At 41.6% G+C, this 20,822-nt stretch overlaps 3 protein-coding genes across 4 annotated transcripts; all 3 read left to right on the top strand.

Moving 5' to 3' along the window:
* The first annotated feature begins 482 nt into the window (after nucleotides 1–482).
* On the top strand, nucleotides 483–6,531 carry LOC110510140 (solute carrier family 35 member F3). Of its 2 annotated transcripts, XM_021591489.3 has the most exons (7): nucleotides 495–659; nucleotides 1,544–1,898; nucleotides 2,306–2,525; nucleotides 3,443–3,568; nucleotides 5,215–5,407; nucleotides 5,587–5,676; nucleotides 5,841–6,531. In XM_021591489.3, exons 1-7 carry the CDS (start codon nucleotides 578–580, stop codon nucleotides 6,089–6,091), a joined length of 1,317 nt encoding a protein of 438 aa, XP_021447164.2. In that variant the 5' UTR covers nucleotides 495–577; the 3' UTR covers nucleotides 6,092–6,531. The 2 variants fall into 2 exon arrangements, with proteins under 2 accessions (XP_090082685.1, XP_021447164.2); XM_090226559.1 differs by lacking the exons at nucleotides 5,215–5,407; nucleotides 5,587–5,676; nucleotides 5,841–6,531 and having other exon boundaries at nucleotides 483–659; nucleotides 3,471–3,559.
* Nucleotides 6,532–13,034: 6,503 nt separating this feature from the next.
* znrd2 (zinc ribbon domain containing 2) lies at nucleotides 13,035–16,040 on the top strand. Its single transcript, XM_021591491.3, has 4 exons — nucleotides 13,035–14,006; nucleotides 14,461–14,612; nucleotides 14,818–14,902; nucleotides 15,204–16,040. Exons 1-4 carry the CDS (start codon nucleotides 13,991–13,993, stop codon nucleotides 15,647–15,649), a joined length of 699 nt encoding a protein of 232 aa, XP_021447166.1. The 5' UTR covers nucleotides 13,035–13,990; the 3' UTR covers nucleotides 15,650–16,040.
* A 386-nt stretch (nucleotides 16,041–16,426) lies between these two features.
* Nucleotides 16,427–18,754, top strand: LOC110510143 (leucine repeat adapter protein 25). The gene is made up of 2 exons (XM_021591492.3): nucleotides 16,427–17,572; nucleotides 17,914–18,754. Exons 1-2 carry the CDS (start codon nucleotides 17,321–17,323, stop codon nucleotides 18,196–18,198), a joined length of 537 nt encoding a protein of 178 aa, XP_021447167.3. The 5' UTR covers nucleotides 16,427–17,320; the 3' UTR covers nucleotides 18,199–18,754.
* Nucleotides 18,755–20,822: the final 2,068 nt, after the last annotated feature.

The following is a 20,822-nucleotide window of genomic DNA, read 5'->3' as shown; positions in this document are numbered from 1 at the left end:
GTATATTGGCCATATACCACAAACCCCAGAGGTGCCTTACTGCTATTATAAACTGCTTACCAATGTAATTAGAGCAGTAAAAATAAATGTTGTATACTGGTGGTATACTGTCTAATATACCACAGCTTGGCAATGTTGACAATCAGCATTCCTGGGCTCGAACCACCCAGTAAAAATGTCTGATATACTACGGCTGTCAGCCAATCAGCATTCAGGGCTCAAACCACCCAGTTTATAGTGTTCTCTACATCCGACACACCAAAACCACGTAAATATGTCAACGCTTTACTGCAATGAAAAATTACAGGTATACAGTATTCCACGTCACTAACACACATTTCAGAGGGCAATATGTAAACACGTCTCACTAAACACACGTTTGCAGTTCTGTTAGTGGCTTCAAGCAACCTCCTGGTATTAGATGGTCTGTGAGCAGGGGGAGTAATCATAGTAATCACAGGTCATTCTGGGTTGGCTGAGTTTAAGCAACTTAATTCTCCATACACATCAAAGGCTTACCACCCAGAGCCCATGGCTGTAGAAGGACTCAGTGTCCAGAGAAGAGCCGGCACTGGCGATGGCCATGAAAAAACAAACAGCCAAAGTGTCTCCCTCGCCCATCACGGGTCCTGCTGTCTTTCTGCTGCCCACTCCACAGGGTAAGTATATTTCAGAGCTTTCTTATAGTTTTAGGCATAAATCTAACATTATGTGCATTCATTTATGTGTAGGTCAGGTGTGACAAATCACAGTGACATGTAATACTGCATATTAAGATATTATCTATCCATTTCGGTGCTTGTAGATAATGTCATATACAGTTGAAGTCGGAAGTTTACATACACTTACGTTGGATACATTAAAACTCGTATTTCAACCACTCCACACATTTCTTGTTCACAAACTATAGATTTGGCAAGTCGGTTAGGACATCTACTTGCATCTACTGCATCTACTTGCGTGCAAGTCATTTTTCCAACAATTGTTTACCGACAGATTTTTTCACTTATAATCTACTGTATCACAATTCCAGTGGGTCAGAAGTTTACATACACTAAGTTGACCATGCCTTTAAACAGCTTGGAAAATTCCAGAAAATGATGTCATGGCTTTAGAAGCTTCTGATAAGCTAATTGACATCATTTGAGTCAATTGGAGGTGTACCTGTAGATGTATAAATGATTCCCTCTAATATTATTCTGACATTTCACTTTCTTAAAATAAAGTGGTGATCCTAACTGACCTAAGACAAGGATTTTTTACTAGGATTAAATGTCAGGAATTGTGAAAAACTGAGTTTAAATGTATTTGGCTAAGGTGTATGTAAACTTCTGACTTCAACTGTATATTTCTTCAGTATGAGAAAAGCACTGACACCTCAGGTTGTGGGAATAATTCGATGATATCTTGAAGATCCACCAAAAATAGGCAACTTGGGAGTAAAATTGTAATATGGGCTATATTCTTCTATTACCCTTTCCCATATGAGAATTATATCTTTATGCATCAATTATGTTATTGTTTTTTTTCCTTTGCCATATAGAGCATGCTGAAAGACAGAGGGGACACCAGCCCGCGGCTGAAGATGGGCAGGATGGGGGGAAGGGTGGAGACCAGGCAGAAGAGTGTGTGGAGAAGAGAGAGGACAGTAAGAGCCGCTGTGCCCGCTGCCCGCTGAGAGCCATGTGTCGAGCTGTGTGGGGGCTGGTCCTTGGGTGCTGTGTGGCCCTGGCGTGGGCAGTGGGAACACACAGTGCCAAGCAGTCTCTGGAGCAGCTCCATGCCCCCTTCTTCACTATTTGGTTCTGCAGTACATGGAACCTCCTCCTCTTTCCCCTCTACTACCTGGGACACCTGCTAGGGGCAGAGCAGAGACAGTGGCCCACAGCCTGCTTCAGGTGAAACAACAGCTAAAGAGTCCTCTGACAAGCAGTTGTTGGGCCCATTTCAGGTTGAGAGAAGGTTGACAGGGCTATGTGTGGCAGGAAGTGATGATCATTTTTGTTATTACACTCATCTAGATTGACTCTCTATTTTGGATAGAGTGTAATATAAGGATTTACAGTAACTTTAGATTTGTCAAATTACTAAATTAATGGTTTTCTTTTTAGGGAATATAGAAAACCCATTGCCACAAACCCTCTGTATCAGACAATATATTTAAGACAAGCTGCTTTGTGCTTTAATCTGCATGAGGTTAGCAGCTAAACAAACATCTTAAAAACAACCCTGCTGTTTATCCAGAGGATTGGTAGAGAGGTTGACCAGGTCACCAGGCGCCTGCCTCTGTCTTCCTGTGTCCCAGGCAGTGCAGTGGCTTCCTGGTGGAGGAGGACATGACAGTGAGAGTGCTCCTGAAGGGTGCAGCACCGTTCTCCGTGCTGTGGAGTCTCTCAGGCTACCTGTACCTGCTGGCTCTTTGTCGCATCTCAGCGGGAGACGCTAGCGCCATTCTCTGCTGTAGCCAGGGCTTCATCTTCCTCCTGTCCTGGATCGGACTCAACGACCGGTTCATGGGTGTACGGGTAAGAACTCCTCTGTTAGTGCTGGATAAAGGGGGAAGGGGGTGGATGGACAGTGCAACACAAAGCATCTACCCATGTAGGTACTCATTTCAGCATCCAGATACTCACATCAAAGCTTCCATAAAAAAATTCTCAAATGTATAGATTTCCCTTGAGAGCGGTGCTTGTCGTTTAATTCAAAGGAAACGGTACTGTATTGAACGACCAGTTGAGGAACGTTGTGATTATGGCAGCCCAGAGAGCGATTGTGTATGGTGTGCTGCACAAGTTTTGAGATGTATAATGGTCAAACCCATATTGATCAGGCCACACCCCCCCACCAAACAGGAGGGTCACACTTTATTTGGATAGTCCGGATTTTTCCATAGTAGATGGTCTACAGATGGTCATACTGTCAACAAACTATCTGTTGATCAGCAACTGCTTGCTAAGACTATGGTTATGTTTAGGTTTAGAATACGGTTTAGGGTAAGGGTTAAGTTTAGGGTAAGGGTTAAGGTTAGGGTTAGAGCTAGCGTTTGGGTTAGTACATAGACAGTTGAAATGTTACTGTAGAGTCTGTAGATACAGTAGTCTGTAGAGCATCTACAAATGGACTATCCAAGTCAAGTGTTACCAACCGGAGGGCAAACACACCTCAAAAGGCTGTTAAAGAACGGTGCGGGAAACGGGTCGTTCAGTACAAACCGTCACACAATGTAGCAGATGTTCAACCGAACTGAATGCACCCCAGCCAAGCTCTCACATGGTAATTGTTGACCAACTACGTATGTGGGGTTTGACTTTGATGAGTTTGAGTCAATTGATTAATGTGTCCCTAACCTTTAAAAGGTGATGTTCATGGCTGGGCAAATCAAAGTGTTCCTTGTCATTAGTGTTGAGCTGTGATGTCTTCCTGTGTCTTTTTTCTCTATCAGATAGTGGCTGTAATTCTCTCCATCACAGGAATCGTCATGATGGCGTATGCTGATGGTTTCCATAGCGACTCAATCACAGGGGTGGCCCTGGCAGTAGGCTCAGCTTCAACCACTGCCCTGTACAAGGTCATCGGCATTAAAGTCCTACTCAATTCTCTGTTTCACTTCATTAATCGCATTATTTACTTAACAAAAGGCACATCTCATTAGGTGGTCCAGGTGTCCTTATGACATGGCACGAGGCGGACCTTTCCGCTTGTATTCTCTGTTGCTCCCGCAAGCAAGCAGGGAGGCTGATGACATCAGAGGGCACCATCAGACCAACTCCTTCATTGGCCAACGCCTTGAAGTTTGCAGTTGTGTCGAAAAAACACTATTTAGCGCAAACATGTTTTTTTACCCTTAAGTGTGTCTACGTTACTGTATATACAGATGAAGTCTGAAGTTTACATACACTTAGGTTGGAGTCATTAAAACTAGTTTTTCAACCACTCCACAAATTTCTTGTTAACAAACTATAGTTTTGGCAAGTCGGTTAGGACATCTACTTTGTGCATGACACAAGTCATTTTTTCAGCAATTGTTTACAGACAGATTATTTCACTTATAACTCACAGTATCACAATTCCAGTGGGTCAGAAGTTTACATACACTAAATTGACCATGTCTTTATTACAGCTTGGAATATTCCAGAAATGATGTCATGGCTTTAGAAGCTTCTGATAGGCTAATTTACATAATTTGAGACAATTGGAGGTGCACCTGTGGATGTATTTCAAGGCCTACCTTCAAACTCAGTGCCTCTTGACTCTTTGCTTGACATCATGGGAAAGTCTACGGAAATCAGCCAAGACCTCAAAAAAAAACTTGTAGACCTCCACAAGTCTGGTTCATCATTGGAAGCAATTTCCAAACGCCTGAAGGTACCACGTTCATCTGTACAAACAATAGCACGCAAGTATAAACACCATGGGACCATGCAGCCGTCATACTGCTCAGGAAGGAGACATGTTCTGTCTCCTAGAGATGAACGTACTTTGGTGCGAAAAGTGAAAATCAATCCCAGAACAACAGTAAAGGACCTTGTGAAGATGCTGGAGGAAACAGGTACAAAAATATCTATATCCACAGTAAAACGAGTCCTGTATCGACATAACCTGAAAGGCTGCTCAGAGGCCACTGCTCCAAAACCGCCATAAGAAATCCAGCCTACGGTTTGCAACTGCACACGGGGACAAAGATTGTACTTTTTAGAGAAATGTCCTCTGGTCTGATGAAACAAATATAGAACTGTTTGGCCATAATGCCCATTGTTATGTATGGAGGAAAAAAGGGGAGGCTTGCAAGCCGAAGAACAACATCCCAACCGTGAAGTGGGGGGGTGGCAGAATCATGTTGTACCAAATACTAATTGAGTGTATGTAAACTTCTGACCCACTGGGAATGTGATGAAAGAAATAAAAGCTGAAATAAATCATTCTCTCTACTATTATTCTGACATTTCACATTCTTAAAATAAAGCGGTGATCCCCACTGACCGAAGACAGGGAATTTTTACTCAGATTAAATGTCAGGAATTGTGAAAAACTGAGTTTAAATGTATTTGGCTAAGGTATATGTAAACTTCTGACTTCAACTGTATTGTTTTTCAACAGAAAACGTTTAAAAATAGCTAGGGTTTGTCTTTAGGTCTCCTTCATAAATCAAAATCTTAACTGTTGTGGTGGGCAGACATAAGCACAAAGTATTTACTTATGTTTTTATTCTTCAAGGTGTTGTTTAGAAAGCGAGTGGGAGAGGTGCAACCGGGTACGGCCAGTGTTCTGCTGTCCTGTGTGGGGCTATGCTGCTGTGTCCTCCACTCCTGGGTGTGTGTGATACTCTACCTCACACATGTGGAGTACTGGCCTCCAATCCAGTACATCCCCTGGGACGCATTGTGCGTGATGGCCTCCCTGCTCCTCGGTAACACTCCCCCGCTAATTTCTGTAGAGATATTCTGTTTTTATTTAACTAGGCAAGTCAGCTAAGAACAAATTCATATTTACAATGACGGCCTACACGTCCAGATATTAAATTAGTTCATTTGAATAACTCTGATTTTAACATTTCCTTCACTCTTGTCCCTCCTCTCTCACCATCAGCTTTCAATGTCTTGGTGAATCTAGGAAGTGTGCTTGCCTACCCCTCCCTTATTTCTCTTGGAATGTTACTGAGCATCCCAGCTAATTCAGGTACAGAAAGAACAATGATATTTATCTGCTTATAAAACTCCAAACGATAAATCAAGCTAAACAACGGTGTCGTGAGAGATCTTCATACAGGTTTTCCTGAAGTCATTGTGGGAACCTCAAACAGCATTCCACTATACCTGACCCCCTACTGTATCTCTCTGCAGCAGTGGATTTCTATGTCGCTGCAGCCCCCCAGCTCAGCCAGGTCAGAGTGGCTGCAGCAGCTATCATCGGGGTGGGCTACCTCTTACTGCTGCTCCCTGGAGACTGGGATGACAGTGTTGTCCACTGGATAGAGGGTCTGTGGCAAGGAGGATGGAAAGAGGACAGTGTGGTTGGAGAAGATGGAGGAGCTGATGGAGGAGAAATTGCAAAGCCCAAGCCCAAACCAGCAGGCATTGCTGCCCTAACATGATGCACTTTGGTTTTACATGACAGAACTTGGTGTCAAAAGTCTCTCAACCAAAACCAGGGACGCAACTTTGGTGTTAGAAGTGGGGGGGAATAACTTGGTGGGGGGTTTGGGGGTCCTCCCATTTTTGGGGGCATATAAAGCAAATGTCCTGCATTTCTGCACAATCTAATATGACCCATTGCCCTTTCTAGCCATCTCTATTTAGAACAACATAAAGAAAGCAAAAATGACCAGTCATCAAGCTAGGTAAGAGATCCTTATTAAATATGTTGAAGTGATTGATAAGACTGAACTAGATCAATGGTAATTCAATAATCAATATTGTGCTGCACCTTGAACCAACAGCCTAACAAACAAACAACTCTTACAAATAAAGTACAAAGACTTTTGATTGTATTTATTATATTTCAGCCAGCCCGAGCCACCTGCACGCCCAACCCCCATCAGTCTAGTCAAAAACTCAACTCTCTCCCCATCTTTTTTTATGTCTCAAGGAAAGGTTTGAAAACAAAAGTGTTGTAAAAACACACATACACATTAACACACAGAAACAGTACACCCTAAATAAAATCATTAATATCATATGTGTAATAGTACTGTAGCTCTTTTTATCTACACACAATAGGCCAGGACTGAGGAATGAGCAGCCCAGCAGCTAGGGATTTCCTAAATAGTTATCTCCCCTGACATGGGCATGTTTTCAATAAAGACACCCTTTGTCATACTGTATTCCATATAAGGTATCCATACTTTATGAAAGTTGCACAGTATACCCTTAGTCTAGTAATAAATAATACTGTGTCTAGTGTATCTAGTGATACATAACTTTACATTTCTTCCATCCATTGTGGGAGGATAACCAACCTTCCAATTAATGGCAATGCATCGGGAGGTCCATGGGGCGACGCACAATTGGCTCAGCGTCGTCCGGGTTAGGGAGGGTTTGGCCAGCAGGTATATCCTTGTCTCATCGCGCACTAACGACTCCTGTGGCGGGCTGGGCGCAGTACATGCTGACCAGGTCGCCAGGTGTTTCCTCCGACACATTGGTGTGTCTGGCTTCTGGGTTGGATGTGCGTTGTGTCAAGAAGCAGTGCGGCTTGGTTGGGTTGTGTTTCGGAGAACACATGGCTCTCGACCTTTGCCTCTCCCGAGTCCGTACGGGAGTTTTAGCGATGAGACAAGACTGTAACTACTACTGTTAGTGTTTAAATACTGGAGAGTTGAGACCAAATCACGGACGCTGGACAGAGTGGATTTCAGTTGTAACAAAAGACAGTTTTCAATGAGTCACAAGATATCTTGTCCCGCAGTTTTACGTGCACGGATCTAGTTCATATAACTCGGCAAGGAGTCAGGTGAAAAAGAGACCTTATACAAAGGTTACATTCATATTTATACATAGAATAAAGTAGGTGGAGTCTTGTCGTTTCGGTCTTCTGACTGGTCGGAGGGTTGGAGGCGGGCCTTGCTCTAGCCAGAGCGGGCCCCATTGGTGCACAGCAAAAGTCCTTTGCTCTTGGGAACCGACCAGTAGAGGGGGATGAGATGTGTGTTTATACAAGGAGATATTTGTGTGTCTGGAAATCTGATACCGGAGAGCAGAGGGGGTCGTGAAAGAAGAGAACAGAGGGGGTCAGTCTTATGGCTGGTTGTATGTGTTCTTGCGATGGAATGTCTTTGTTTATATGAGCTATGTGTATGAATATTTATATAACACTACCAATTGGGGAGAAAAAAGGGGTAAAAAAATAGTTTCAATCTTTGAAGCTTCTTGCTTGCCCAGTGTTTGCTACACTGAAAAAATAGTGCACACATCAACAACAGTCACCCCTCGAAGCATCGATACCCATCGCTCCACAAAAGCCACGGCCCTTGCAGAGCAAGGGGAACAACTACTTCAAGGTCTCAGAGCGAGTGACGTCACCGATTGAAACGCTATTTAGCGCGAACCACCGCTAACTAAGCTAGCGTTTCACATCCGTTACTCTCAGAAATACTAAGAGGCATGGCAAAGACTTACAATGGTGTACATTTCTACATTATATTATCCATGATTTTAATCAATGGTTCAACAATTGAAATTCCCAGATCCCAGACTAGCCAACTCAAGATGGAACTTCAAATCAAATCAAATCAAATCAAATTTTATTTGTCACATACACATGGTTAGCAGATGTTAATGCGAGTGTAGCGAAATGCTTGTGCTTCTAGTTCCGACAATGCAGTAATAACCAACAAGTAATCTAACTAACAATTCCAAAACGACTGTCTTGTACACAGTGTGAGGGGATAAAGAATATGTACATAAGGATATATGAATGAGTGATGGTACAGAGCAGCATAGGCAGATACAGTAGATGGTATCGAGTACAGTATATACATATGAGATGAGTATGTAAACAAAGTGGCATAGTTAAAGTGGCTAGTGATACATGTATTACATAAGGATACAGTCGATGATATAGAGTACAGTATATACGTAGGCATATGAGATGAATAATGTAGGGTAAGTAACATTATATAAGGTAGCATTGTTTAAAGTGGCTAGTGATATATTTACATCATTTCCCATCAATTCCCATTATTAAAGTGGCTGGAGTTGAGTCAGTGTCAGTGTGTTGGCAGCAGCCACTCAATGTTAGTGGTGGCTGTTTAACAGTCTGATAGAAATCCCGCTATGCCCTCCGACGAGCGTCAGAGCCGGTGTAGTACGATTCAATCTTAGTCCTGTATTGACGCTTTGCCTGTTTAGTGGTTCGTCGGAGGGCATAGCGGGATTTCTTATACGCTTCCGGGTTAGAGTCCAGCTCCTTGAAAGCAGCAGCTCTAGCCTTTAGCTCAGTGCAAATGCTGCCTGTAATCCATGTTTTCTGGTTGGGGTATGTACGTACAGTCACTGTGGGGAAGACGTCCTCGATGCACTTATTGATGAAGCCAGTGACTGATGTGATGTACTCCTCAATGCCATCGGAAGAATCCTGGAACATATTCCAGTCTGAGCTAGCAAAACAGGACTGTAGTTTAGCATCTGCTAAACTGTGCTTCCTGCTTTAATTGTTGCTTGTAAGCAGGAATCAGGAGGATAGAGTAATGGTCAGATTTGCCAAATGGAGGGCGAGGGAGGGCTTTGTATGCATTCTGTGTAATAGCTAAAATATAATTCAGTATCAAAAGTAAAATAATTAATCATTTTCAATTCCTGATATTAAGCAAACTAGATGACACAATTTTCTTTTTTTTCTTTTTATTATTTAGGGATAGCTAGGGGCACACTCAGACACCATTTACAAAATAAGCATTTGCATTTAGTGAGTCCGCCAGATCAGAGGCAATATGACCAGGGACGTTCTCTTGATAAGTGTGTGAATTTGAACTTTTTCCTGTCCTGCTAAGCAGTCATTTTTGGTGTCAGGGAAAATGTATGGAGTAAAAAATACAAGATTTTATCTAGTGAAGTAAAAGTAAAAGTTGTCAAAAAATAAATAGTAAAGTACAGATACACAAAAAACGACTTAAGTACTATAAAGTATTTTTACTTAAGTACTTTACACCACTGTGTGCATGTAAACGTAGGCTACTCAATGAAACTGCCATGAGGTGAATTGTAAGTGGCTCCTTTCAGCTCGTTTGATCTTGTTTTTGATACCATGTCTTGTTTTGTGGTGTTTTGACTGATGTCACATCTGTGCTAATATGGCTCAAATGCACTAGTTAGCTAGCTAGCTAGCTAACCAGAAACTGTAATAATGTATTTGAGAGACAAGTGCTCATTTTGCAAATGTATTTATCTTTTCAATAAACATTGGAGACGAAATACAGATAACCTGTTTTTGACAACCTAAATGAACCAACCAACCCATCTATTGGTGGTGCAGTTAAACATTCTAATGCCTTGGGCTAAATCAGGGCCACACAGAGGGTTTCTGGGTAGCCTTGAACAAATCTACTTTGAAACAAAAATATACACCTTAAGCTATATGGGCTTTAAAAAATAAGGTACCTGTACAATGTCAGATATAGAGCTGAAATGTATTCAATATTAAGTTTGCATCCCAATATTACACTTTATATACATCACAGAAAATGGAAATATGCCAAAACCATTTGACATAGAAACACCGGATTGCCAGCAAAAAGTGTATTAATTATGAAATTATGAAAGATATGAATAATGTTACACCCATGGGGCCACTAGAGGGCACTTTGGTCATTCCACTGCAGGAAATGGATCTATGACAACAACTAGCCATCACATATTGGGACAATCTTCAAGGTCATAAGGTTACACAACCTACAAAAAAGGTGCTACTAGAGTGCTGGGAACATGAACGAAATCTGAATAGATGTTTTGGGTGGATAGGCAAAGGCATGGCGAGAGATGGGATTGTTTTGGGAGGAGTTTAGCCCCTCTGTAGTTCTTCCTGCTATCCCACCTTGGTTGCTCCCTCAGACAGTGATCTATGGTAGCTTGAGACGGTAAGAGATGAGAGAGTAAGAACGGAGAGAGTAAGAGCTGAGACGGTAAGAGCTGAGACGGTAAGAACTGTTGAGGAAGGAGTGGATTCATTTGTAAGTGAACATTTAAGAACTCAGTACTATCCTTTATTTAATATATTCACAGATGGATCTAAGGACCCTACATCAGGAAGGACAGGTGCAGCTTTTAGTATTACTGAGTTTAAAGTGGCTGTGACAAAAAGAGCAATGGATAATTTATCCGTATACACAATGGAGTTGCTGGCCATACTCTTGGCTGCAGAGTGGGTGGAGGAGGTGAGGCCAGACAGGGTAGTCATCTGCTCTGACTCCTGTGCAGCACTCATTTGTGTATCGGAGCAGACAGGATGTATTGTATGAGGATTTGCAGTGCTTGTATAGGGTGAGACAAATAGTGGTATTTGTGATGTTCCTCTGGGTACCAGCTCATGTGGGAGTAGAGGGGAATGAGGAGGTGGATGTTATCACCAAGCAGGCTCTCAAACATCCAAATGTTGAAATGGAGCTGTCAATCAGTAAAGCAGACGCCAAGGGGTTAATAAGAACAGTGGTTAAAAACAAATGATAAGAGTTTTGGAAAAAGGATGGAAAGGGAAGACAACTGGACCTAAGGAAGGCTTTTGATACTGTTAACCATGAGATTCTCATCACAAAATTGTCCAAGTTCAACTTTTCCCCTGATGCCTTGAGATGGATGAAATTATACCTTGAAGGCAGAACCCAGTGTGTCAGAGTGAGCAATGAGCTGTCGCCCACTCTTAGCTATGATGTGGGCGTGCCCCAAGGGCCAATACTGGGGCCCCTCCTGTTCAGCCTGTACATTAATTATCTGCCTTCTGTCTGTACTGGGTCTGAAGTTCAAATGCATGCAGATGATACAGTGATATATGTGCATGCAAAGAGCAAACAACAAGCTGCACAAGAACTCACTACTCTAATGGTCCAGGTTACAAAGTGGCTCAGTGACTCGTGTTTGCATCTCAATGTGAAAAAAAACTGTTTGCATGTTCTTCACAAAGAGGACAACAGATGCTACTAAGCCAGATGTCTATGTGTCAGGGGCGAAGCTCCAGGTGGTATCTGATTTTAAGTACCTTGGCATCATACTTGATTCCAACCTCTCTTTTAAAAAGCATGTGAAAAAGGTCATTCAAATAACAAAATTCAACCTGGCTAATTTCCGATTTATACTAAAGTGTTTGACTACAGAGATAGCAAAACTGTACTTCAAATCTATGATACTCCCCCACTTAACATACTGCTTGACTAGTTGGGCCCAAGCTTGCTGTACAACATTAAGACCTATTCAGTCTGTCTACAAACAGGCTCTCAAAGTGCTTGATAGGAAGCCCAATAGCCATCATCACTGTTACATCCTCAGAAAGCATGAGCTCCTGAGTTGGGAAAATCTTGTGCAATACACCGATGCATGTCTTGTATTCAAGATCCTAAATGGCCTGGCTCCCCCTCCACTCAGTATTTCTGTTAAACAGAAAACCCAAACATATGGCAGCAGATCCACAAGGTCTGCCATGAGAGGTGACTGTATAGTTCCCTTAAGGAAAAGCACCTTTAGTAAATCCGTTTTCTCTGTGAGAGCTTCCCATGTCTGGAATACACTGCCGTCAGACACACTTAACTGCACCACATATCACACGTTCACAAAATGCTTGAAGACATGGCTAAAGGGCAATCAGGTTTGTGAACATGGTCCCTAGCTGTGTATTGCCGCTTTCCATGTTGTCTGTTGTCTGTAGCTTGTGAGGTGTGGAAACACTTTGTTGCTTTTATGAATTTTGTCTTGCTGCTTTTTGTTCTATGTTGCTATATCTGTATGCTACGTCTTACTTATCCAATGTTGCTCTGTCTGTATGCTATGTCTTGCTTGTCCTATGTTGCTCTTGTCTATATTGTAATTGTTTTTAATAACCTGCCCAGGGACTGTGGTTGAAAATTAGCCGGCTTGTTAATACTGGCACATTTACTGAAACGTTAATGTGCACTGTCCTTGTAAAAATAAAATAAACTCAAACTATATAAGATCCAGGAAAAGGTGGGGGCAGGGAGGTCCTCAGGTTGAGAGAGAAGGGTAATTAAAAGGCTGAGACGGACACATGAGGCTCAACAGTACATAAAAATTGGTAGGAAAACCTCTGACTGGGAGGTGTGGTCATTGTCAGGAGGAGATGGAGACAGTGGAATATGTTCTATTTCAGTGGCAGAAATATGGGAGGGAAAGGGAGAGATTGTTATTAGATTTAAGGAGTAATGGGGTTGAAGAGCCAAGGGGATGTAGTATTTAATTGTGTTTTTCTTTATGGAGACGAGAATAATGGGTAGGATTTAGACCTTCCCTGTCTCTGGTCCACACTCCAGTCAGTTGGTTGTGGTAATGAACCTTAAAGTTGGTTGCCATATAAAATCCACAGATGAAGAAGAAGAAGATCGCGAGACTTTCGGGAACGCTTGCAAAGCAGACCAGGCTGAGGTTTGAGAAGTCAATGAGAGAAGTGAAACATTATTCTTTAGCGAAATCTAAAGGCACAACCTAAGTTCGAGACAATGTCTTGTGTAGTTGAACATGTTATTACTCCAACCTCGTAAAAGTGACAAACCGACACATTTTAATTTTTGTAAAAAACAACTTTATATTAAAGGAGTGCCGTTGATTTGATGGTTTGCACATGCGCAATTAGACCCGATGACGTTTCTGCGCATGAGTTAATGTAGCCAACGTCGCCATGACATCGCCTACAAGGAAGATCTTCATACTGTACCACAGATAGAACAATGAGACAGATATTTCACCGGATGTATAAATGCGAAGCATCCGCTTGGCGTTTCCACTCACTAGGAAGCCTATTTGCCGGCAGTGGGAGAACATTCTGCTAATTTTCTCATTTATGAAACATTTGATTTCAATACAGGTTTCTGTTCCCAAAACTAGAATATGTTACAAACAGAGTTGACTATGTTTTGTAGACTTTACCCTTTGCCAAAGTAAAAAATAAATAAAAAAAACGTTGTTTAGGAGTGCAAAGGCGAATTGAGTTATTGCATTCGCGCATTTCACAGAGTAGGCGTTCCCTAACGGAATATATGCTAGAACGCGCCAATAGGATGTTGCTAGCTCGTGTTTCTCCGCCCACCTCCTGGTTTGTTCTGCCCACCGTGACGCGTTTGTTCCCGTTTAAAAAGACGGGCTGAGGTCTATCTTGGTTTAGTTATAAAAATATATATTTGACTGGACTGTCTCTGAGCTAGCTAGCTATAGTCTTCCATTACGGCAGGTGGCAGTAGCAAACCTATAAAGGTTACATTTCAAACGTAGTGCACGCATGTGTACATACATTTTTTATAAAGCAACGGCGTGCAGCAACGAGGGATAGCAGTGGAATCATGGCACTGAATGCAGGTAAATAAACCAGCTGCTTTCTTTAAATGCTTATGTTTTATTTTGCTAATTGTCTTTCAGAATGCCAGACTCTGACGTTTTTGGGAATTAAAGTTTTGACCGGAAGCCCAGTTTGACAGCTAGCTTGGACAGCTAAGCCAGCTACAGTAACGTTAGCTGGCTAATTGGCTAACGTTAGCCAACTAGTTGGTCTACCGGTGTCTCCAGTTTAGTTAGCGCAAACTGACGTCGCATAATACTTGCTTGCTAACTAATTACTGTTGGCTCACTATCAAACGTTAGATTATCATCACCTAGCTAGCTGAAAGATTAACCAAAATCGACTAATGCAACGCGTTAAATGACCGTACTGTCAGTTTGATAAACTAGCTAGCTGCAAGCCAGCCGTGTCCATATGACTAAGTTCTAATAGTTTGAATGTCGGTTTCCTCACCCTCCACGGTTTTCTTGTCAGACGACGATGACTTCGAGTGGACACCCCCTTCAGAATCGGAGATGAAGGTTATTCATGCTCAGCGGGAACGACAGGACAAAATAAGCAAGCTCATGGGTGCCTACCTCCTCAAAGGCTACAAAATGTTAGGAGAATGCTGTGAGCAATGTGGGGTGAGTGGGGGATAATCCAGGCCATCCCAGTTTATATATTTGTAACATTTTATATATTTACTGAGTGAGATCTATAGCTAAATATATTTACTCTGAAATGCTTTTTAAAACTAAAGGGATTGATTGGTCTTGTCTTTGGAGATGAATGAACGTCTAAGTAGTATTTGGGCTTGAGTTTAATAATTGGTTGTTTGTATCTGTCCAGACGATTCTCCTTCAGGACAAGCAGAAGAAGAACTACTGTGTTGCATGTCAGGAACTGGACTCTGACGTAGACAAGGACAACCCAGGTAAGAGTCTGTGCAGGGCTAGGTTCATTTATGTAATGACTGGGGGGAAAGTTGCCTGACAACTCATCCTGAATTTAATTTAGCTACTTTATTGATCACTCCATACAAAGAAAACACTTGTGGGTGTGACGTTTGGCTGGAGCAATGTGGATCGGTAGACGGCTCAGGAAACTAATTTCCTAGCCTAACTCTGGGCCATGCTTATGACTAATCTAATATTAGTTTGCAACTGAACAAATAATTGTCTTGCTCCAACTAAACTGTTCTTCTCCTTTCCTTCTCTTTCCTGTTACTCACTCAGCCCTAAATGCCCAGGCTGCCCTGTCACAGGTCAGAGAGAGACAGCTAGCCTCTCAGCCTGTCCATCTGGACAATGAAGCCCCCTCCAGTGACACCCCCCTCTCCATCACAGGGCAGCCCCGACCAGAGCACTGCGAGGGTGCTGCGTCAGGACTGAGAGGGCCCCTCCCTCCACCAGCCAACCCCTCCCCTGCACTCACCGTGACCCCTAGCTTCCTCCCTACATCCACCCCATCCATACAGCCAGTCCAGGTGGCAGCCCCCATAGTAGCCCCTGCACCTCACCCAGCCCTGTCCAGTGCTGAGGATGCAGTGCTGCACAAGCTGCGGTGGGCTACACAGGAGCTCCAGCACTCGGCCTCAGTAGAGGCTAGTATCCAGCTGTGCAGCCTCATCCGCAGCTGCGCAGATTCACTGCGCAGCCTGAAAGAGCTTCACCAATCATGAGACTGAACTGATGGCAATTCTAAAAACAGAAACAAGGCATAAACACATGCTCACATAAGCAACACCGGAAGTTGTAGCAGCTTGATTCCCTTGCAAAGGTTTTTGTGGCAAATATGGCGGTAAAGGTTCATGTAATTAACTTGGACAACTGTCTGTATGCATAGTTTGTATTTTGATTGCCTGACCTGTAGTGTAACATTTGTTTAAACATTGCTGTTACTTTTCATTTGAAGTCTTCTCTGGATTCATGGTGAAGTTGACACAAACTTGCGTGGTGAGAATGGGCACCTCTGAGTGGTTGAATTTCTTTAAACTTCATATAGTTGAGTGGGGTTTGACTGGTTGATATTAATGTACATCACTTGTTTATAAAAATCTGAATTTATCCACATTATTCCTACTTTCTGTCCTTATTACTTCATTTTTAAACAAGTTGCCTTTGTTTTATGTGGCATACTACAATATAGTGACAGAATGGTCATGTAATTTTATGGTGTTGTAGCAATCTATTTAAACTAGAAGATATTTGTAATATTCACTATTGGGACTTTCCTACTTTTTAACAAAGTGTTGGTGCAACTAAAGATGTTTTTGATGGATGCATAATGATATTTGCTGTGATGTAGTACTGAACGAATTTCAGTGTGTTGTAATGGTGGATATTTTTTGATTTGGGAGTTGTAGTATAAATATAATTCAAGGCAACAAATACAATACAAATGCCCCACGAATTGAGGTATCACGTGTGACTAACACATTTCCCGCCTTGTGTCAGTCAGTGTAATTTTGTGAGTTCCGGAACTCTATGGAAAGATGCACCATTCACCCAAGTTAAGTCGAAATCGTGCTAGTGCTGTCTGACATCACGTGTGACGAAAGTAGGAATGTACTGATGGAGACAGATCCATAGTTCACTCCCCGATTTAATTGTGGGGACAATTGGAATATTCAGTGTTTCTGGATGGCAAGATTGGGTGGGAGTTTTCAGTGGTTTTGTCTTGAGGTTAGGCATTTGGAAATGGGTTAAGGTAAAGATTTTGGTATTGCTAGAATGAAAAAAACCACCGACCTCGTTTCGGAATTATCGTTACAAAGTACGTACTGTTTCCTCTCTCCCCAAATATAGTGTGTTTTGGAAGCGGTGCAGCGCCTCGGTCTCGCTGCGATGAAGTGGGACGGGGAGGGGATATTATCCAGGGCGAGGTTGGCAGTTGAGACAGGAAAGCGTAGTGGGAAACAATGCAAGGACATCAGACATGAATTCATCCTGGTAACATTTGCATAGGCTTCCGTTATGTTTTCATTGTCAAAGCAGTTTTTCATCCACACTACGATGGATGCTGTGTGCATGGCGCCTCTATTGTGCTACTGAGGACTCGTTGGAAATACAATAATCGGACTGAAGGTGACGCAACGTATTTTTATTGGAACTATACATTCCCTCTACATTTGCGACATGTTCTGTTAAACGCTCATCGGTGGATTGCTGATTTGAGACGACTAGGCTATAGCCGACTTTTTCGAAATTATCACAAACTACTTGATAATAGACTTCCGTTATTGAATCCATATGTTCTTTATGATTTCATATTTCTGGCAGTTATATGATAGCATATAATAAGACGCGTGGAAGTAAACAAATATATATATACATTGATACAGAGGTAGAAAATGAACGGGTTCCAGACCAGTCCTCCTGAATGTCCAGACAGCGTCTGTTCAATCGAAGGACTACCCCCTTTGCCAAAAGGCCTCAGCGGCATCCTGAACTCCAGTGGTGGCTCATGGAGGGACGTCAAAAAAGTCTACAGTAAACTGACAAGCATTCAGGCCGACATTAGCAAGTCTACAGTGATCGACTCTCTCGGCCGCATCAAGCCTGCAAGTCTGGACGCAGGGCTCGCAGTGCTGCGCGAAGAAATGGTTGGACATTATTTTGCAATCAGTTGATTTAATTGTATTATTATTTATCGTAAGAAATGTAAAAAACATACTGAAATTTGACAAACAACAAAAGCAAATTAAAAACAGAAATACATACAATATTTTGATAATTTTTCACAGCTTTTTGTCTTTGATTATTGTCAGCAAATAACATATCTAGAGAACATCCTGAAATAATAGGGTTATTTTATTTAATCAGCTGCTATTTCTGCTCAATTTACCTACATGTGTTATTGTTAATTTGTATTAAATTGACAACGTTTATATAGTTAATGTATGAGATTATTGACACAATTATCCTTTCCTGTTGTGTGTCCTAGGTGGGCCTCAGACAGTTGGACATGTCTCTGCACTGTCAGCTGTGGTCTCTCTATGAGTCCATCCAGGAGTACAAGGGAGCCTTTCAGGACATCTCCATCTCTCTGCTGTCAGAGAGCAGCATCACTACAGAAAATAGTTACTCTGAGGAAGAGGATGATTATGAAGAGGAGGAGAACGATGGTGATAATGTACCTCAGAATCTACCTGGCACTTCACTGACTCTCCAGTCAACTCAAAACTCCCGGGACCAATGGATCAAAGAGTCTTTCCACATTTCCTTATAAACCAACTAATATTTTCCCTGTATTTACATAATATAACCTGTTTCCTGTTCTGTATAGCTGTTTTATTATTTATTATACTTGTACCCAGCTAGCTAGGTTATTGGCAGAAGAACATTTTTATACTGGTGCCCTACTGATGAACCGTCTCCATCACACAAGGTGCTGACATTTTCAACAAAACCTTGTTACTATACAATCCTTTGTTAAAGAGACCTTGCTTGTTGATTTGGACTAATTGTACGTATCTTGAAAACACAAGCCAATTAAGCCATATTTCAAATACCTGATGATTTATATATATATATATACATATATATTACATATACATATACATGATTGTAAATGCCTTGTAATTTACTCCTTCATCGGAGTAAAACAGATTTTTCTCTAAATATAATTTTCTTCTCTACAATTTTAAGATTGAATGTAATCTTAGACACGTAGTCACATACACACAATGTCAGTATTTCTCTTTTTTGTTTGTTGTGATGGGAAGTTTATGTATTGAGCTTTTTTAATATCTTGGCATAAAAATAAAAAATGCTATGGACAGTAACCATGTCTTTTAAGTCAAATCTACACTACTTCAATGGTCCGTTAATGGGTCCAGCTCAACTGTAATATATTGGTTTGGAAAGGGGTTATTGACATACTCTAACCACTAGATGGCAACATTTGTTGTGACAGATATCAGCATCTGTTCCACATGTAGAAAACCTGAAAAATCTTGTTTCCCAAGATGAAGTCAGAAAGCCCTTTAGTTCCAAAAACTGTACTTTTGTTCTTGTGTTTCTGGCTCACTGCAGAGTATGCATTTTGATAACTGTGGAAGTGTGCCTTTTTGATAACGATGGAAGTGTGCCTTTTTGATAACTGTGGAAGTGTGCCTTTTTGATAACTGTGGAAGTGTGCCTTTTTGATAACTGTGGAAGTGTGCCTTTTTGATAACTGTGGAAGTGAGCCTTTTTGATAACTGTGGAAGTGTGCCTTTTTGATAACTGTGGAAGTGAGCCTTTTTGATAACTGTGGAAGTGTGCCTTTTTGATAACTGTGGAAGTGTGCCTTTTTGATAACTGTGGAAGTGAGCCTTTTTGATAACTGTGGAAGTGAGCCTTTTTGATAACTGTGGAAGTGAGCCTTTTTGATAACTGTGGAAGTGAGCCTTTTTGATAACTGTGGAAGTGTGCCTTTTTGATAACTGTGGAAGTGAGCCTTTTTGATAACTGTGGAAGTGTGCCTTTTTGATAACTGTGGAAGTGTGCCTTTTTGATAACTGTGGAAGTGAGCCTTTTTGATAACTGTGGAAGTGAGCCTTTTTGCATCTAACTATTACTTACAGTATCTCACAGGAGAAGTTATGTGGATGCCATTGATATCATTGTTTAGCCCTTTAAAGTTATATGACTGTACTTTTGCATGTTTTTGGTTCCTGAGAGCACCACTCTGACTGTCTGGCCATTATAAACAAACCGTTCCAGCCACACATGGACTTATTAGGTAATGATCCCTGTTCTCTCCCCAGGGTAGGAGGAGGAGTCCAGAACACAGTAGCTGTAAAACATTCAACTACCATCATAATGCCTTCCTTACTAACGGAATTAGCCCCGAACATCTAGTGTTTCTACCTATTTAGTGGTTGAAATAGAATTTGAATAAAACATAAAAGTCTTGTTTAAACTTGAAAACACCATAATGTTTTGTGTAAAGGAAGGTTAGAGGAATACAACCAGGACATCCCAGGTCATTTATCTTGCTAGCTTGCCATTATATTTAGTATTAAGGCAATGTGTATGATAACTCATCAACATCAAGCAATAATAGCAGAGGCTTATACCAGTAGGCCCGGCTTATTGTTGTCTTCACATAGTTTCATCCATTCCATGCCACACTTCCATATATATTACATAGACATTATGTCAGCATGACTAGAATGGAATAACTTCTGTAATTACAGTCTAATAAGTATATTAGTACACACAGAGTCAGTATGTTTTCTTTGAAGACAGAATCAAAAGTAATAGCAGCAAATACTAAGGTCAGAGCAGCAAGTGTACTCTTAGGAAAAAAAGGTGCTATCTAGAACCTAAAAATAGTTATTAGGCTGTCCTCAAGGCAGAACCCATTGAAGAACCCTTTTGGTTCAATGTAGAACCCTTTAAACAGAGGGTTCTACATGGAACCTAAAATAGTTTTACCTGGGACCAAAAAGGGTTCTCGTATGGGGACAGTTGAAGAACCCTTTTTTCTAAGTGTGTACTGCTTAACACAGTAACTGGTGACAGGAATTACATGAATAGATCAACTCTACCCTTGTGCAAGCTACGTTACAGATCCACTAGCCACCAGGAAATGACTAATTGAAAACAGGAAGCCCCATACATGCCTCAGACATCCATGATCATTTTCCTAATAGCCACAGAGCAAGGCCACTTTACTGCAACCTTTGATTGTATTTTCGTAATAACGGTCTCTGAAATATTTTTACCATTGGTGGTCAGTTCCCATTTCAATCATTTTATTTACTATTCATATAGCAACAGAATATGAAAACTGGGGTGAGAGCATTTACAGTCCTACTACATCACTGTCAGACTGATAAATGACAGACATTACGTCCATCCACT

Source organism: Oncorhynchus mykiss, chromosome 29 (assembly GCF_057628025.1).
Source record: "Oncorhynchus mykiss isolate SJ-2025 chromosome 29, ASM5762802v1, whole genome shotgun sequence".
NCBI classification, from domain to species: Eukaryota; Metazoa; Chordata; class Actinopteri; order Salmoniformes; family Salmonidae; genus Oncorhynchus; species Oncorhynchus mykiss.
The sequence above is the reverse complement of the archived record's forward strand: the minus strand, read 5'-3'. Positions and strand labels throughout refer to the sequence as shown.

What these genes read in the sequence shown, in the direction of transcription:
- LOC110510140 (XM_021591489.3), top strand. Translation starts at nt 578, where the DNA reads ATGGCCATGAAAAAACAAACAGCCAAAGTGTCTCCCTCGCCCATCACG. An exon ending in TGGCCCACAGCCTGCTTCAG is followed by an intron (nt 1,899 to 2,305) that starts GTGAAACAACAG and finishes CCTGTGTCCCAG; the next exon opens with GCAGTGCAGTGGCTTCCTGG. An exon ending in GATGGCCTCCCTGCTCCTCG is followed by an intron (nt 5,408 to 5,586) that starts GTAACACTCCCC and finishes TCTCACCATCAG; the next exon opens with CTTTCAATGTCTTGGTGAAT.
- LOC110510143 (XM_021591492.3), top strand. Translation starts at nt 17,321, where the DNA reads ATGAACGGGTTCCAGACCAGTCCTCCTGAATGTCCAGACAGCGTCTGT. An exon ending in CAGTGCTGCGCGAAGAAATG is followed by an intron (nt 17,573 to 17,913) that starts GTTGGACATTAT and finishes TGTGTGTCCTAG; the next exon opens with GTGGGCCTCAGACAGTTGGA.
- znrd2 (XM_021591491.3), top strand. An exon ending in AATGCTGTGAGCAATGTGGG is followed by an intron (nt 14,613 to 14,817) that starts GTGAGTGGGGGA and finishes GTATCTGTCCAG; the next exon opens with ACGATTCTCCTTCAGGACAA. An exon ending in CGTAGACAAGGACAACCCAG is followed by an intron (nt 14,903 to 15,203) that starts GTAAGAGTCTGT and finishes TTACTCACTCAG; the next exon opens with CCCTAAATGCCCAGGCTGCC.